The sequence below is a fragment of the Lepidothrix coronata genome, unplaced genomic scaffold (assembly GCF_001604755.1).
Source record: "Lepidothrix coronata isolate B3197 unplaced genomic scaffold, Lepidothrix_coronata-1.0 Scaffold139, whole genome shotgun sequence".
In the NCBI taxonomy this organism is placed as follows: domain Eukaryota; kingdom Metazoa; phylum Chordata; class Aves; order Passeriformes; family Pipridae; genus Lepidothrix; species Lepidothrix coronata.
Window position 1 is genome coordinate 1,565,128 of NW_016690319.1, and position 17,840 is coordinate 1,582,967.

Genomic DNA, 17,840 nt, shown 5'->3' on the forward strand with positions numbered 1-17,840 from the left:
GATTATAGGCTGGCAGAAGACTGTGCTCCCACTTAAATTAATGGTAAAACTGTCCAGACCATCTCTGGACCCCTCTAGCTAGGTCATAGCCTGGCCTTAATCAAATCACACTCTTATGAAATAGTTGTCTTGAGCTGACCTCACACATCTTTTCTTTGTAATCCAATGTGCCTAGTAAAGGTTGACATTAGTGCCTCACTAATTAGGGAGAGACTCTTAAAATGAGTACACTTGTTCTACACCTTTGCTAAGACTTGTTTACCTTTGGGCATGAATTTACCAGCAAGCTGTTAGAGAGAGGGTGATTTCACCCCACTTTGTGCCATTGGGCTTTGGACATTGAGCCATGTCTGTGCTGTGGGAGCACAACAAGTCTGCGCTGATTTGACCTTTGGAAAAAGGTTTAAGAGAATGAGGAAAAAGCATAAAATAACTCAGGCAGGAGAAGCGCAAACTTTATCCATCTCTTTCCCACAGGGACATGTTTTTATTTTCAGCTCCAGTTTGTCAGGGAACCAGACTCCACAATGTGGAGAGCAGCAGTAACTTAGAACAAAGTTTGCTTTAAACAATCTAATCCATGTTTTTCCTTCTACCAATTCAGACCAAAGCTTCTTCCTACTTTCAAATACAGGTGGGAAAAATAATTGACCTTCAGTTAGTTAAACAAGAATCTGGATGAACTCAGTGTTGGCAAGATGAATTCAGAAATCACACTCTGCCTTTTCCAGAGATCAAAAGCTGCTTGAGATTTTGGTAACACTGTTAAATATCCCTGTAGCTGCCTCCACTATTAGTGAGAATTTCTCACATCTGTGAAATCTTCACTATTCCTGAAACACTGAATGTGCGCATCCCTGGACCATTCCAGTTTAATGTATTTGCTAGCAAGACACAGGGACATCCAAGCAACATATGTTACTTCTGTCCTACTAGTATTTGTTAACCAGATGGTGTTCAAGGAATGTTCAAGTTTTACTCAGTCAGTGATGTTCTCTGTATATCCATCTGTCCTGAAATTCTCACAGCTTAAAATGAGTACACTTTCCATCTCTAAACATTAGCATTCCATGAAATACAAGGTGGCTGTGACAAACTAATATAAGCAAGAATACTCAAAGAAAAGGAAATAAATCTTCCCATCCTGTTCTTGATTTATTTCGTTAAAAATTACATTACAGCTGCTTTGCAGGATTACTTACCATTCTGAGATCAGCTGGATGTTGTTTGTACTAGATTGTTATTTACCAGTTTACTCTGCTACTTTTATTCAGGCAAAGATAAAATGAGGTAAAGCCATCAAAATAATTTTCAAAGTAGGCCAGCATGAGTATTATTTCGGCCATTTAAAACATTTAATCTTAGTTTTAGGTTCCCCTTTTATACTGCCTAAATACTTGAATTAGGAGAAAGCCAGAGATTTCCATGCAAAATGTTGAACCTTATTTTCAAAAATGGACACATGGATGTCATTCAGATGAGCTTTAATCTTGGACCTTCACATTTGTTTAATAATATAGAAAACATATCTTTCTCCCAAGGATAGTGTCTTCCACAAAAATCTTAGCTGATTTAGACTTGTATTTATAATTAAAATTAGTTATTTTAATAAAATTATTTCAATCAATCAAATTTGTAACTCTATAGCTAACTAATGTCAGAGATCTCCACACAAGAGCTGATTAACTGCTTTCGTTTTTGCAGGTGTTAATTCCCAATGCCTGCTTAAGGTAACACCTGCTTAGCCATTTAACTCATCTTTGTCTTGGTAGAGCTTGGATTTCCAATTATTCCAATAAAAAGATGGAGCTGTTTAGCTTCCTTTTCAAAACTTACATTGATTTTCATTTCCTGTATACCTTGGATCTGAAATACATCTATAGGAATAGAACTGAACAAATAAATGTTACTGTTAAGATTGCTTCAGCATTTTCTTTACTCTTAGTTTTTAGTGATTGTCTTTCAAGACTCCATCAAATTAAGTGTTTTCCTCATAAACTTTCAAGTTTTACTCAGTCTCTAAGGCAACATTATGAATTTTCAATTGTCAAGCAAATGAAATATCAAAATCTTTGGCTTATTATGCATGAGATGCATTTTGGTATCTTTCACTTCATTTAGTTCTATAAAGGGTTTTTTCACCCTTTTGTTTGGAAAGATGTGGGCATACTGTTCCCCAGGAACATGAACAGGTTTTATATCAGTTTGTCAGTCTAAGCACTAGAACATCACAAAAATAATTTTAAGAAGAACAATTGAAAGAATTGACTTTTCTTTCTGAGCTTACACAGTTATTTTGTATTATGTAATGCAGATGTGAAAATCCACCATCATGGCAGGGAAAAGGTATCATCCTTCTGATTTTTCAGAGGGACAATTATAGGTTTAACAAAATCACTGAGGAATTAGATTTTTAGTAAATTGTGTTCTAAGTGTTACTACATTTACATATAAATTATATCTAATTTCTCTGCTATCTTAAAAGTCAAATATTTCTTCTTTATTGTCTTTATTTATTTAGAACTATACTTAAAAAAGTTGTTTACCGGTTCCAGTCTTTATTCTTTGACTGGACAAAAACACAGATAAAGAAAAGACCTAAGGAACTACATTTTCACTCCAATAAAATACACTCTTTTCTTCATTCTCTCCTGTTCAGCTCATACTGTATTCATCAGAAAACATTATATGGATAATAAAGGGTATTATGGAAAAACAGGCATATCTTTTACTAGATATTTTAAAATTTCTGATTTCTAAAATATTTACAGATTATAAACCTTAGTTTTTTTCAGTCATGGAAATAACCCTAGAAATTAAAATTGCAGCTGTTTATCAATATTTGAATAGCGACAATTAACATACATGCATTTTTATAATTAAGTTTTTGTATATAATTTTGTTATTATTACTATTACAGTAGTGTGTTGGACAAACCATTGCAAAGTCTTTGCGATTTAACTGCTGCTCAGTATTTCATGGGAAATCAGTTTGATGCTTTTACTTGGGTATCTGTTGGACAAGCAACAAAATTATCTTTAAACCAAATCCAACAACCCTCTGCACCTTGCAGTAACCAAGAACAATTAACCTACGAATACTGAATTGTTCACACGTCTAATGACAGCTTTACCTGCTCTACAAGATTCTCTTTCTTGTAGTACCAACAATTAGCACCGATCATTTCAAAAATCATAAAATTCATTCAAACCTCCATTTGCACAAAGACAGCTCAAGTGCAGAGAACATTACTCTGGAGTGCACTGGAGTACACTTAGGAGTCTCTAACAAATGGAATACAATTTTCCTGACAGTTCAATGACTGTAACAGGGACCAGATTTTCAAACACATTAGGAGGTCGCACAGCGATTTCAAATGGGGAGATTAAAAGCAAAATTTTAAAAATACATTTTAATAGGTGCTCCAAAATACAGATAAATGCTTCGTGTAATTAACAAAAGGAGCTAAGTTAGGTGTCTGGCACAAACTGAAAGCCAGCTCCTTCCATACCTGTCAAAGCAGCTAGGTGTCCTTTGTAATCCCAAGGGGGATCTTTGGGCATCCAAATAGCTTCCAAAACCTGGCTTTTAGTCTGGTACTCTTTCAAAAAATTAAAAAGTTTGTGATTTAGAAAATGTGGTTTTTTCTTTTCCTCAGTTGATGAGATATGAAATTGTCTTAATCCGAGAACTTAAATTCCCTAGGTAGAAGTTCCTTTTGTTACTAATTTAGCACAACCTTTTCTAAAGGCTATTTATAGGCTCTCATACTGCTCTCAGTGCAGTATGAGAACACCTTTGTATTCTCACAAGGAGAGTTCATGTTAAGCACTAATAAAAACTTGGTTTTTTTGTGACGTAAGAAGAAAGTAACCTATTTTAATCCTTAAATGAGATGGTTATACCTTTGAAACTCTCCATAGGGAGGTTACTACCATATTTTATATCTGCACAGTAAGTATACTATTGCTCAAGATGTTCCAATGTCATTGCTAGAAGTGATAAGGATATATGATGATGTATCTGGGCTGACAGCTGAAGAAGAGAGACAAATACTCATCTGTAAAATTTTCTGTGCATACACAACCTATGGCACTACATTAGATACCAAAGGCTTTGGCCTGAGCTGAATTAAGAATGATATACAGCTAGCATTTATAGTACCTGACAGCTCAGTAAATCTGTATTTTAGTACTATAAGAAAATAGAGATTATTTTCTAAGATCCTGCACCAGAATCTTAGGAAAATGGGGTTTTCACTAGTAAACATTAACCCTTAGAAAGGACTATAAGTCATTTTAGAGTGTACTTGGTGTTTTCAGAGAAAAATGTACCAGAAAGTCTAACCACCAAGGACACCAAACCTTTCAACACTTGTACAAATAATTAGCTGTTTGGAAGAGTCCTATTGCTTTACCCTAGCAGAGCTGTTCCAAATATTTCTGCCTAATGCTGAACATAACATGAGAGTGAGGATGCAGTACATATGTCAAAAGGAAGAAAAGAAAGTGTGGATTAAATATCATACACTATGTCAATACTTAATTTTCTGCAGATGTATTCTAAACGGCTCACATATGTTTGTATATTTAAATTTAAATAGATTTTGCCTTGATAGGGAAGGTGAAGGAAAGACATTCAAGAACAGTTTAAATCAGATGAAGATAGATATTAGATGAGAAGATTTGCAAAATCTATTTTAAGCTCATGTACGCAACCGTCAATGTATTTGAATTTGAAATAAAAATACTTCAGTGATGCAACTAGTTTACATGATTATCTAAATCTTATGCAAAATACACTGCTACTTGTGGAAAAAATAAGCTGGAAAATGTCAAGAAGGCAGCCTCTGTCAGATAATTGTAGGTCTGCTGCTTAATCAGCAGAATACAAAATTTGGGGCACTAAATTTAAGCAAATCATATGCCTGCAAATTAGTAATGCTATTCGAGTTTTTTGTGTTATCACAGGAGAAAAAAGGAATGCTTTTACTTTATTGGTAATGTACATATCTGCCATTGATAACAACAGAAATATTAACCCAATATTTTAAATATGAAATAAAAATACGGAAGCACAAGGCATTTTTTCCCATGAACAGACAGAATGCTTATGTACATAAAATGGCCTTCTTTTGTGATACTCTCATGAAGAATATTGCTACAGAGGTAAGTACTAGGAGTGCTAATACACAAATAAAATCAAATTTTACAAAACACAATAAAGAAGTTTCATTTTGAGAATCTATTTTTTTCAATCAAAACCTCTTCTGAATTAAAAACAGTTTTTCTTCCACAAACATTCAGAGTTTCATGCATTTGACAAGAAGTTTTATGTGAATTAATTTTTTTTAAGGTGTGAAGTTCAAAGGTAAAAGAACTGTACAAACACAGGAATATCACAGCTCTACCAATAGTATCTTCACTGTGAATTACAATGATATTTTTATAGTAGAAGAAGTGACAAAGTGATTGATTCAACATGCATTTATATAAAGATACAGGGAAACGTCCACACTTCATGTCAAGTTTCAGAGAAAATGAAGATTTGACAGCATGGCATTTTTTACAGTAAGTTTGAACAGTGCTCCTCTGGTCAAGACAAGAAACTACAGATTTTAAAAGGAAAAAGAATACAAAAAAACCACCAATCTCACTGTCCTGTTTTTGGGGAGGATTTTGCTAAGTTTCCAGAACTTTAATTATGACTATTCCTTGGTATTTTTAAGCTTAATAATTTATGATCTTTTTTCTTTAATTGAGTAATTTCTACAAATTGAAAGGCATGATCTTAATATAAAGGGCCACATAAGCAGATCAGTTCAAAAAGTGACATAAGAATCAGCGACTCAGATTAAAAAAAAAAAATTTACAGCTGTTCCAGGTCTGTGTGTCCTCATAGCAAAAAGGGTGGTTTAATTTTAAATCATTTTATTCAGAAGATATTTACATTTTATGTATCCAGAGCCTTACAGACATTTTGGCAAGTTGATAATCAATTATAGTATTGTGAAAAGGAGAAAGATATCAGGGATGCTAATTTTCATCAACAGCACCTGCTAATGTCATGTTCTCAATGAATAAAGTACATCACTGCTTTGAACAATTTTATAGTTTGCACCACAGAATGCAGTCAATGACTCTGTGATGAAGAAGGTATATTTCATTAGATATTTTACCACCTCCCTAACTGTGCCAAGCCTGGATAAATTAAAACTTGTCACACTCTGCTGTTTGGGTGGGAATTTACTTCTTAAGGAATAAAAATATGCCTTTCAAGCACACTGAAAAGTATAAGACAATACCATATTCTGCCTTACTGAACTGCTTAACTGCACCCTCAGCCTAAGTAAAAAGTCTTTTAACAGTTTAGGCAACAGTCTTTGACACGCTCTCCCACAATACCCTTCTTTCTAAATTGGAGAGAGATGGATTCAATGGATGGACTGTTAAATGGATAAGGAATAGGTTGGATGGTCACATCCAGAGGGTGATGGTCAATGGCTCAGAGTCCCTATGGACATCAGCAACAAGTGGTGTCCATCAGGGGTTTGTACTGAGATAGGTGTTATTTAATATCTTCATTAATGACATAGATAAAGGGATTGAGTACACTCTCAGCAAATTTGCAGATGACACCATGCTGAGTCATGTTGTTAACACATCTGAAGGAGACAGAATGGCATCCAGAGGGACCTGGACAAGCTCGAGAAATGAGCCCATGGGTATCTCACGTGGTTTAACAAAACCAAATGCAAGGTGCTGCACCTGGGTTGGGGCAACCCCCAGTGTCAACACACGCTGCTGGATGAACAGATCAAGAGCAGCCCGGCTGAGAAGGACTTGGGGGTGCGGGTGGATGAGAGGCTGGGCATGAGCTGGCAACGTGGGTTTGCAGCCCAGAAAGCCAACCCTCTCCTGGACCGCATCAAAAGCAGTGTGGCCAGGAGGTCAAAAGAGGTGATTCTATGCCCCTACTCTGCTCTGGTGAGACCCCACCTGCAAGGCTGCATCCAGTTCTGGGGTCCCCAGCAGAGGAAGGACATCGACCTATTGAGGAGGGCCACCAAGTTGATTAGGGGGATGGAACACCTCTCTTATGAGGAAAGGCTAAGAGAATTGGGCTTGTTCAGCCTGGAGAAGTGAAGGTTTTGTGGTCATTTTATTGCAGCTTTCCAATACCTGAAGGGAGCCTACAAGAAAGATGGAGGAAATCTATTTACTAAGGCATGTAGTGACAGAACAAGGGGGAATGTTTTCAAACTGACAGAGAGCAGGTTTAGACTACATATGAGGAAAGAATTCTTTGAGTGTGGTGAGGCACTGGAACAGGTTGCCCTGGAACAGGTTGCCCAGAGAAACTGTGTGTGCCCCATCCCTGGAAGTGTTCAAGACCAGGTTGGATGGAGATCTGAGCAACCTGGTCTAGTGAAAGGTCTCACTACTTCTCAGGAGCATTGGAATGAGATGATCTTTAAGGTGCCTTCCAACGCATACCATTTTGTGATTTTACAATTCTATGAACTTGCCAAAATTCAGATTTATGGCATGTGAGCTCCTGCACCACCAAACAGTAATACTTTTCAAAAGATGCTTTGTGTACAGACAGAATTCTGTTGATGCAGTCAAGAATTCCAAATAATGTCTTATGATTAACATTACGAAAGTTATCACTGAGAGTGACTCAACTATTACTTTACCCCATATGCCATATTGGGATACACACACTACATATGGGCTTATTATAAATACATATGCTTATTCATAAAAAACATCCTGTTGAAATGAATGGGATTACTCACAAAAATAACAGCTGTTGCTCAGTTTATAGCTTTGTTGGATTAAAACTTAATTTTTAAATACTGGAAGAGGGGGAGTCCTGATTTTTGACTTTAGGCTAGAGTTCTTAAAACTCTGGCTTAAAGCAGTGCTTCTAAACACATCATGCAAAATTAGTTATAAACAACTTTACTATAAAAAGCAACATCCTAAACTATTTGTAACTGCCAAGCCTGTTTTAAATTAGCTGAAATTATTATTCTAAATATTATTGGTTGTATTAAACTTCTCCACCTTAAATCACTTTATTGTATGGTCCATCATCATTATAAAGGTCAACAATAACCAAATAATGATCTCAGAATTCATCATTATCTGTAATCTGTATCAAATGTAAGTAGCAATTAGATTGCGTACCAAAAAAGAAAGTCAGTAGCTAATCATGGATATTTGACCGAATCCCGTGACTTCTAAAGGCAAATTCAGACTGACAGCTTCATCTTGCAGCTAGTTTTCAACATAAATAACAGATCAGCTACATAGAGCACAATGTTCTGTTTGGAACTGAAAACACCAAGAAGATACTTGTGGCCAAAACAACACCTAAACTGCTAAGCTGCAGTATCTCTATGCTTAAAAAAAGATGTTCAAAAAGAGCAAAAAAAATATTTTAAAACAGTATTCACAATAAAAACAATTAAGCTTCTCAGAAAAACATCTTCAGAAAAATGTCAAACAGATGAGGGGGTTTTTTTTCTTTATTTTATATGGTTTCAAAAGGAAATGAAGTATTATGGCAGAAACAGGAGTCAAGCATAAAGAGATAACCATATATTTCAGGAACTGATGGTTAATTTTATTAGATAACTTTTTCAGCAGTTCATTTCCATGAGAAAGATTATCTTTCAATAAGTTAATTACTAATCTTTGCAAAGACTACATTATTATTCCTTACATAGATGATAATGTGAGAGTACTTTGTGAATTCCTAGTCTTAGAAAAACTCCCAAGATACACAGTGTTCTTTCAAAAAGAAAGACCGAAAGAAAACACACATCTGAGCATAAAAGCTGTCAATGCCTGCAGAGTATTCAGTGGACCACTGTGTATGATCTGGATCTGTAACTGTCACCATTCTCTATTGATACGCTTTGGGTTTGCATAAACAAATATTTCATGTCTTTTCTGCTTCCAGATTTTGCCTTTTAATTTATCTACTTAGATGTGTGACAGAGCACTATTATGACCACATAAAGTATTCTGAAGTTTGCAAATAGATATTTCAACTTTCCTTCCGTTTCCACTTCCAAATGTCAGGCAGTGAGACCATCTGGTACAAAATTTGTTAACAATGATCAATGGCTTTGATTAACAGTAACTGCAGAGGTTCTCTGTCAGTTAAAAGAATAACTGGAATTCTCTTGAAGATCACTGATTCTGAGGATGCTTGAGAACTAATACATCTTAGTAACTTGACTAATTCAAGATGTAGGCAGAATGGGTTGAGATATTTTATTGGTGCCATGATCTGAAATATTCACATTTGGGATGATACTCTAATCAAGGCTCAGGAAATAACTTAATCATATGCTTTTGCTAGAAAATCAAACTAACAAAAGAAAAGATTGATTAAGTTTTAGAAATTCTATGGAAAATTAAGGCTATTCAAAGTAATTTGCACAGAGAACTCCTGAGATTGCAAATGTCAGTTTAGGAAAAGTTTCTGTTGCTAGGAGACTATAACAACAAGATGTCTATGTAGTAAAAGTACTTCTGATATATCAAGAAGAAAATGGCCTGATTAAAGAAAAAATGAATGCTAATTAATATACCTAACAGCAAGTAAAACCAGATTCATTCAAGAGTGGTAACAGTGCCAGAAACCTGTCCTGCTGAAAAGCTAACTGCAGTCTTAGTTTTCTTCGGAGCAGATTCTCTAGCTGCTATTCATTCCCATGCCCAGTAAGCCATATATATATAGGTCATCCTTCTCCCAGCCAAGAAAGCACTCATATAATTATTTTTAGAGGACTAATTTATACTTCAAAGTAATACTTGGAATAAATTTCAGAACATGCAAAGAAATTCTTCTCCTTTGTTACAGCTGCAAGATATTTTTTAACTTTATCTATCTCAGAACTGTGAGAAGGTAACAACTTTCCCTCCAACCTATCAGCCTTATCCTCTGTAGCCCCAAGGAACTTGAGCAGTGAAAATGATAGAAACAAAGTCATTCTTTCCTAGCACAGGTCACTGTTTAAAGCCAAGAAGTGAAGTGTAAGAGAATTCAGTTTCTTGATGCTAATCTGGAATTCTAAATTCAACTATTACAAATCTGTTTTGCTGTATAGGAAGACAGGTGCTTAATATGGCAGATACAGAAAATTCTTGTCCAAATTTATGAATGTTATTTAAGATGCTAAATTTCAGTGAACAGTTTGGGTAAGAACATGCACATCACAATTTACTAAAGCCCATCAGTAACTAAGTTAAGCCATAGGAATGCTAGTAATTTTGATCCTCTCCTGTACCTTATAGACTTCTTCAGTTAAGATACCTAGCTTTTAAAAGATCAACCCACAAGAATATAATACAAAAAAATTGTGCTACCTCATGGAGCAGGGGAAAGAGTTATTTTTTTGTGTGTTGAAAAGCCAGTGAAGAGAGACTAGTTAAAATTAGGTAAATGTTTATTAAATATGTGAATTACCATAGATTTTATTAACAGTTTGACTCTTCATAGACACATGAACAGAAGCATCAACATCATGAACAGAAGCATTCTCAAGTGAATCCAGCACATTTATCTTTTTTTCAATTATTGTTCTTGATTTAAAGGGTACTTCTACAGTGGTTAAAGATTTATACAGCTGTATCATGCAAGAGGTGCTGAACCAAGTCAGTCTAATTACAGGGAGATTGAACTCTCTTTTGAGTTAATAGTACCAGTTCTCTGCTTTAGAATTCCAGTTCTCTGCTTTAGAAAAATCATAAAATAAATCTCTATATAGTGACATGAAAGATGGACTTTGATAAAAAGGATATCAGTTCTAGTATGAACGGATATACAGACTATGTCAAATGGACCATAAAATGTACCCATTCAGGTCTAGCCTAAGAAACTTCACAAAAAAATAGGTGTATCATATTGCATTACTCTGAGTCAGGATAAGTAAAAGTAGCAGAGATTAAGCTTTTTTACCGCATTCTCTCTTCATAGAAAGAAAACTGATCAATGAACCACTTTTCAAGCCTGAACAATATAAATCTGCTGAATTCAAGAGAGCTACTGTGAAAGATGCTTGAATAGGACAAATGACTTAGACAAAGATTCTCTGGCTGGCCACCAAGGACCTCCCATATCAGAAGCAATAACGACTTATCGCAGATAAACACCTTGCTAAAATCGTTCAAGTAAGCCTGTGAGAGAAGTGTTTGTTGATCTGGGAATGGAGCTAGAGCTGTAACACAGCTCAACATAATAGTGCTTTGAATTAAAGTTCTCAACAGTTCCCATGAAACCAACTATCAAGACCTGTCAGACCAAACTGAAATGGTTTTCTAAAAAGTGAAGTTCTCTATAGAACTTTATTCATGTGAGAACAGTTACTCTCAGACAGTAATTGTTCCTGTTTAGTATTTATCTAAAATGTATGAGACATACATATTCTTTATTTGAGATACATGTATGTACATGCATATATGTCATGTTTTCATCTCATGTAAAGGACTCAGGTTCATGAAAGACACATTTCAGCTTTGATTTTGGTGCTAACTAATATTCACTTTTGTTTGAAACACATATTACTCCCTTGCATTCCCACTTCTATTTGCGTTCCTTCTGTCACGTGGTACAGAATATCAGAGCCTGATCACAGATGTTAAGTCCATAAACTATTTCTAAGTTATTTATTTACCCACAGCACATGACAGTACACAAAGAGAATGTGCGACAGCAACTGCTCTCAGATGCAGCAGAGGAACGAAAAGAAGACAGGAACAACTGGCTGAGAATAAATGTTTGAGGAAGCATCTAGGATACAGAAACAGAAAAAGATAAGCAGAATATGTGTAGAAAGAGTAGTCTCCCGCTGGAGTTAAAAATAAATCCTGGAAAGTAGAGGTCTGTTCATAAAAACCATAAACATTCTCTATCTTACACTACTTCAAGGAGTGGGCCAGGAGGAGCTCTGAAACAGAAATCTCAGTGTGGATAAAGAGCTGATTACACCATTACTATGGAGACCTGAAATTATACAAAAAGGAGTTGCATAAAGAACTTTCTTATACTCAAAGGTCAAGTTAGCATCCCAATAATATGATGGAGTAATTGCAGTTTTTGCAGTATTATCTTCTAATCACAATGGGGTAGAATGCCCCAAAGTAAATCAATTCATCTGAAAGAACTCTTTCCTCTTCAATACAATATTGTTAAATAAAAGCATCACAGATGTAATGTTTTTAATTATAGAGGTTTCCATTAAATGTCTCATATGGTCTGGAAAATTTATTCCTCGATGAAAGGTCTCTTTAAACAGCAAATTCCTTTCATACATTTGGCACCTCCAAAGGCAATGGATCCTGTGATATTTATTAAAAACTCTCATTTGTGAATTTTCCTAACCTAGCAAATTTTATGTTTTTGAACAATGGAAATATATTGTACCCTTAACTAGCATTCCTCCTCAGCATCCTATTTACCCACCTTTCAGTAACCTATCTATCTACCTTTCAGCAGCACACATAATATCCTTATTAACAGAGCAATCACCTGATCACCATTTATCATCTACTCTTCCTTACAAAACAGTTTCCTAATTGAATTATGCAAGTCAAGAAAGGCAGCTCTTGCAAGAGTATCCAATAGATGGGCAAGCAGTTCTTGATAGAAGCAAATTTGAAATCTGAGTATTGGCATGCGTGTTGTAGTTGAAAATTTTAGTTGAACACTAGGAACTCTTTCCCAGGCTATTTGTCAATTTCTTGATTATTCTTTCACTTAAATGATGGGATAACATTTGATAAGGTGACCACCTCTCAGTTCATTGTCCAACTGGAGACTGTGTTATAGGAAGAAGATAAATTCTATACACATATTTCAAAAATCAACAGTAGGATTCAATAGCAGATATAGCATCAGGAACTAATGCAAAGTGATGTTAAGCAAATTTAATCTCTTTTAATCATGTGAAGAGAGACAGTGAAGCAGCAATATTTCATTATTTGTTATGTAAAATTAAGGTTTTATCCAGTGCAGTGTAGCCTGGAGAAACACTGTCAGAATAACAAATAGTTCTAAAATCATAGATGCCATCTTTTTGGCACCCAAATACCATATAAAAGCTTAAGCTTCTTCTGTATGTAATATCTAGATCGTTAATTCCCCAATGAAAATATAGTCTAAAAGATCTGCTTGCATTTGAATAAGCTAGCTCTGTTCAACATTCCTTACTGGTTCATTTAATCATGAAAATGCCTATTGAACTCAACAGGAGTTTGAGTGAAGAATGCTGATCAGAGTCCTTGGAGACAGTTAAAATAGTCTCTACAAAAAGATTATTACAGGTTATATTCAGGCCATGCGAAAGATTTTTTTTTTCTATAAATATAAAAAATGTATGTAGCTAGGACCTTTAAATGGAAAAAAGAAAATGCTACTTAACTGTTTGCAACAGCAGAAGTACAACTACTGTATTTATCAGTTTATGAATGGCATTCTCAAGGTGCTCATTGCATTTTTTAAGTGAAATATTTTCAGAAATATTTGAAATGTAGAGTATAGTGAACTAAATCAGAATTACGCTGAATTCCTTTCAAGTATAACACCTCTGTGTCACTGCCCACTCCTGCAGGGTATGGCTCCAAAACTTTAGGCTTGGATCACTGTAGCAAATTTCCCTTCTTCCTCTGACTTCCACCCTGCAAGCTGGACTATTTCATAAAGTTAATGCTGTGATAAATTGACTCTATTCAGGTGCTAAATGTCGATATTGACTTCAGTGGTGCAAGAATTTTATCCCATGCTTAGAATGGGATAAAACTTTTAACGAAGATAGGTCTGTGCAAGCAAGACAAGGAAGTGGAATAGGAAAGTCAATAGCTGTGAGAGCCCTAACGCATGTTTCATAAAGGAAGGAGGGCAACAGATTAATCATATTAAATTTTTTAAAATGTGCTCATGTGCTGCTTGTACATATGTTTGCTCACTCTGCTATACAGAGATGTTCTGATTATTATGCTAGGAAAGATCTGGAGTTATCTGGTAGAATTTGATCAACAAACTGTAAGTGCCCCTGTACCACCACCAAGCAGATTTGCAGATTTAGCAAGAAGCCCTCTTTTCCAAATAACTAGGCTACTGTAGGCAACAAAAATAAAACACCAGCATGATCAAATATGGGAAAAGAAATACCTTCTGGACAAAAAACCCCTGCATCGTACAAAATTATAATAAATTCTATTTCAGAACCAACTGTTTGTCTAAGAAAGGAGATTTATTTCCCTATACAACTTCTAATGACTAAAGGCCATTTTTAGGATATGATCTATGTTAGCCTCCAGTGAATCATGTCTCTGTCTTATTAAAACAGCAGAAATAGAATATAATTAAACCACCAAGCAGTGACTGTCGTTTTCTGAGGGCTGAACAACTGGGTCTGGTAATATGTAGTAATGGGCATGCAAATAAAAATAAAACAGAGTATAAATGTTTTCTTGATTAATTATATCACATACTGATAATGCTTCAAGCTACAGTTCTTGCGCAACTGGGAATCAAAAGAGCAGAGTTATTGACAAGTGTGACTGAAGTTAATGTGATTTCTATAAATATGAAATAGTGCTGAGTTACATCTATCAACAGTTATCTCTGCATGAATATTTCAAAATGTCAAAGAGTATACTAGTAACTGTCTGGAAAAAAAACTCAACAATAAAACTTGTTATTTAAAAAAAAACACACTCTGCCTGTATACATTTGACTAAGATTTGCTTTAGAAATCTCGAACTGCTTGTCTACCAGGCAGAGAACAGTTGTTATGCTTACTCACTTTAAAAAAAAGGAAAAAAAATATAATTCCTTTAGCTGAGTTACCAGCATTTTTCCTAAGTCATTATTGTATTCCTTGTATACCAGAAGAGTAGTTTATATGTGTGTTTGGGGACAAAGGAGAAGATCACAAACATGCATAATAGACCAGACAACAGAAAAATTAAAGTAGATTACATTTGCTGCTGATGAGCAGCAATGATTAAAAAGTTCAGAGATGTAGCAAACAGTAATCCTTTAACGACTGTTAACATTTATCATCAGGTTCATTCTTCATATGTGAAGAAAACATGTATGTCCTGCATGAGTTACCACCCATCAATCCATCAGACACAAATTACTAACCTCCTAAAAGGATTAATCTCAAAGTCTAATTTATATTTGCCATTTATTCTGCAGTGTTCCTAGCAAATGTTATGAGCCCAGAGTTTTTGGAAAAATGATAAAAATAGTCATGGTATGGTCCTATATTTTTCAAAAATTCTATTCTCTGTATCCATAACAATATTTACATGTTAACTGTCACAACACACAAAACTAACCATCAAAATGCTGAGAGTCAAATTTTAATCTGACGCAAACAGTAGTGTACTAAGAAAAGTACAAATCCATTTGCCAAACTTGGGGTTTTTTTAACAAACGTGCTCAATTTTCTTTAAAGTAAACATTCAGAATGAAATACAGAGTAAATCATTTAACGGTAATTTAAGTATAGAAGGTTAGTGCAATATAGTGGTCAAAGTAAGGCTCAAAGCTTGATGCATTTTTTTTTGCATACAGAAATACAAAGACATCATTAAATATTATTACATTTCATGACAAGGAAGAATGATTGTGCTGAAAATTCAATCAGGTTTCTTTGTCAGTCTAATAACAAGAATTTTAACATGCTGCTGCCAAAAACCAGTGAAGCATAGTATTGCATTCAAGAAACAGCTAGATTCTAATTCTCAGTCTGGCGGAGAACAACTGAAAATATCTAAACTGCTTCATGTTACTTTATTTTTCTCTGCACCCTATACAGAATAAATAAAGAAAAAATAACATTAAAAATGGATTAATGAGAAAATACACCTTTTTTCCAAATTCTTGTGCTTTTCTTTTTATAGTCTCACACATTAACTTACCCAACAGCATTGCACTCACTGCTAATGAAAAGAAAGCAGGCAGTACAAATCTTCTTAAGCCTCCCGTGGCAAGAAAACTATTACAGAATAAATAGAAGAAAGTCTCTGGAGCCTTTCCCTTGTCTGCTTGTTTTACAAAAGGCAGTAAGGATCACACTGCGAAGTGTCAAAGCTGAATAAACCACTAGCAATTGGGTTTATACCCTTTGGGTAGTTAGTCCTTCATAGATGATAATTCGACTTTGTCCAAAAAACAGTATGTGAGAAACAATGCAGAATCTACCGAGGCTGTAGCCAAGCTTAAAATGTAGACAAAGAAACAGTTTGCTTCTAAAGGTTTGCAAGGAAGGGCTTGTCACAGGACATTAATTCAAGCAAGCTGCTGTTACATCAAACTAGTGCATCTAAATACAGTTAATCTGAAGCTTTTCATGTTGCGTTCTATAAGGCGTTTGGCTGCCGCGTATTGGAGCCCCTGGGTTTGGTGTCACTGAAGAACAGGAGAGCTCTCTGCTCTTGCCTTTTACATTAAAATGCACATTTAGCATCTAAAAAACCACGTGGTAAATGATGGGTGGGGGGTTCTCAAGCTTTATTATGAACTGTAATTGACATCTAATATGGCACACTTTAATAAAATTACTCTCCTTGCCTTTGTTGTAGAAAACTTACATATAAAGGAGTTTCAAATGACAAAATATAGAAGATTTTATTCTAAAGCTATCACAAACAGTATGGAGAGAACCTGACAATAAGTAGGCAACACTGGATTTTAATGACTACTTTATGAAATAAGCAAGAAGAATGGTGGTAAATGCATATTTCTTTTATTATTTTTCCCATAACCGTGAATTCACTGTTGAAAGCTGATAAAAAAACCTGATGTATGGAATTGGTATTTGTCTTTGACAATTTACTGCATAGAAATATTGAGCATCTTATGTTCTCTTGAACTATGCAATGACAACTTTTTTTAAAAGCTTAAACATGAGGTGCAGTGCACGAGAATTTCCTTTATCAATAACAGGACTTTACTTACTATTCACTGAAATAAAAGCTCTGTGTACTCAAAAACAAAGTATGAGTAACTATGAAAATGAGTTAAAGTACAGCCTATGTATTATTAACAAGTCTTAACTTGGTAATAATGCAACCTAGTCTAGTCACGGACTTTCATTTTTTCTTTTCAAAGGCACTTATATTTTGATTGTATTCCAACATGATATCACCTGAACCAAAGATAATATTGACAAGAACAGTGCATTTCTTCTCCCCCAATTTATCATAAAAAACATCGAAAATGACTCAGTGTTAAGTGAGACACCCACCCTTCCTATTCATCCTCCTTTATCCTGTTTTGCATGACTCTCAGCTATTCATGCAATATTTTCATCCCTTTCTGTTGATACTAACTTTATTTTTCTGTGCAAATAATCATGGCACTATTCATTATTTCCATTTCTGTTCATTCTTTGACATTTCTATAGAATAGTCATGTGCCACATGACTTTACCTGCCACACTGTCTTATCATAAAACCATGTCATGAATATTTAGAAAAAGATCAGGAGCAGAAATTGGGTCATGCATGGATATTTCTCTAATTTAGAACTGATCTCTCTGTAGGGTTCTTTACAATAAGTCTCATCTTGCAAAATTTTGATGTCATTCCTGAATCGTTCATTTTCAGTCAATTATGTTACATACAGCAAAACTCAGAAATAGAGAGGAATGAGCTTCTCCAAAACACAAAAGCAAGAGAATCACCTAGTTGCTAGCCACAATGAAGAAGAGGACTACCAGTGTGGCCCACAATAATACTGTGGCAAGACACAGGATTAATACTTACCCAAATGTTGGTCAAAATGCCAATTAGTGCAACAATATT

The 17,840-nt window shown here is 35.0% G+C and overlaps 1 protein-coding gene across 3 annotated transcripts in view; it reads right to left on the bottom strand.

The window, feature by feature from the left end:
* The window catches only part of ZNF385D (zinc finger protein 385D), a 408,247-nt gene that overhangs the window by 228,856 nt on the left and 161,551 nt on the right, over nt 1-17,840 (bottom strand). Inside the window, exon 1 of one of the 3 annotated variants that reach the window (XM_017827441.1) lies at nt 15,954-15,978. The exons of the other annotated variants lie outside the window; for them this stretch is intronic. Coding sequence (XP_017682930.1) covers nt 15,954-15,963 — 10 coding nt within the window. The 5' untranslated portion in view covers nt 15,964-15,978. Of the gene's footprint in view, nt 1-15,953; nt 15,979-17,840 lie in introns of those variants that run through there. 3 annotated transcript variants of the gene reach the window in all.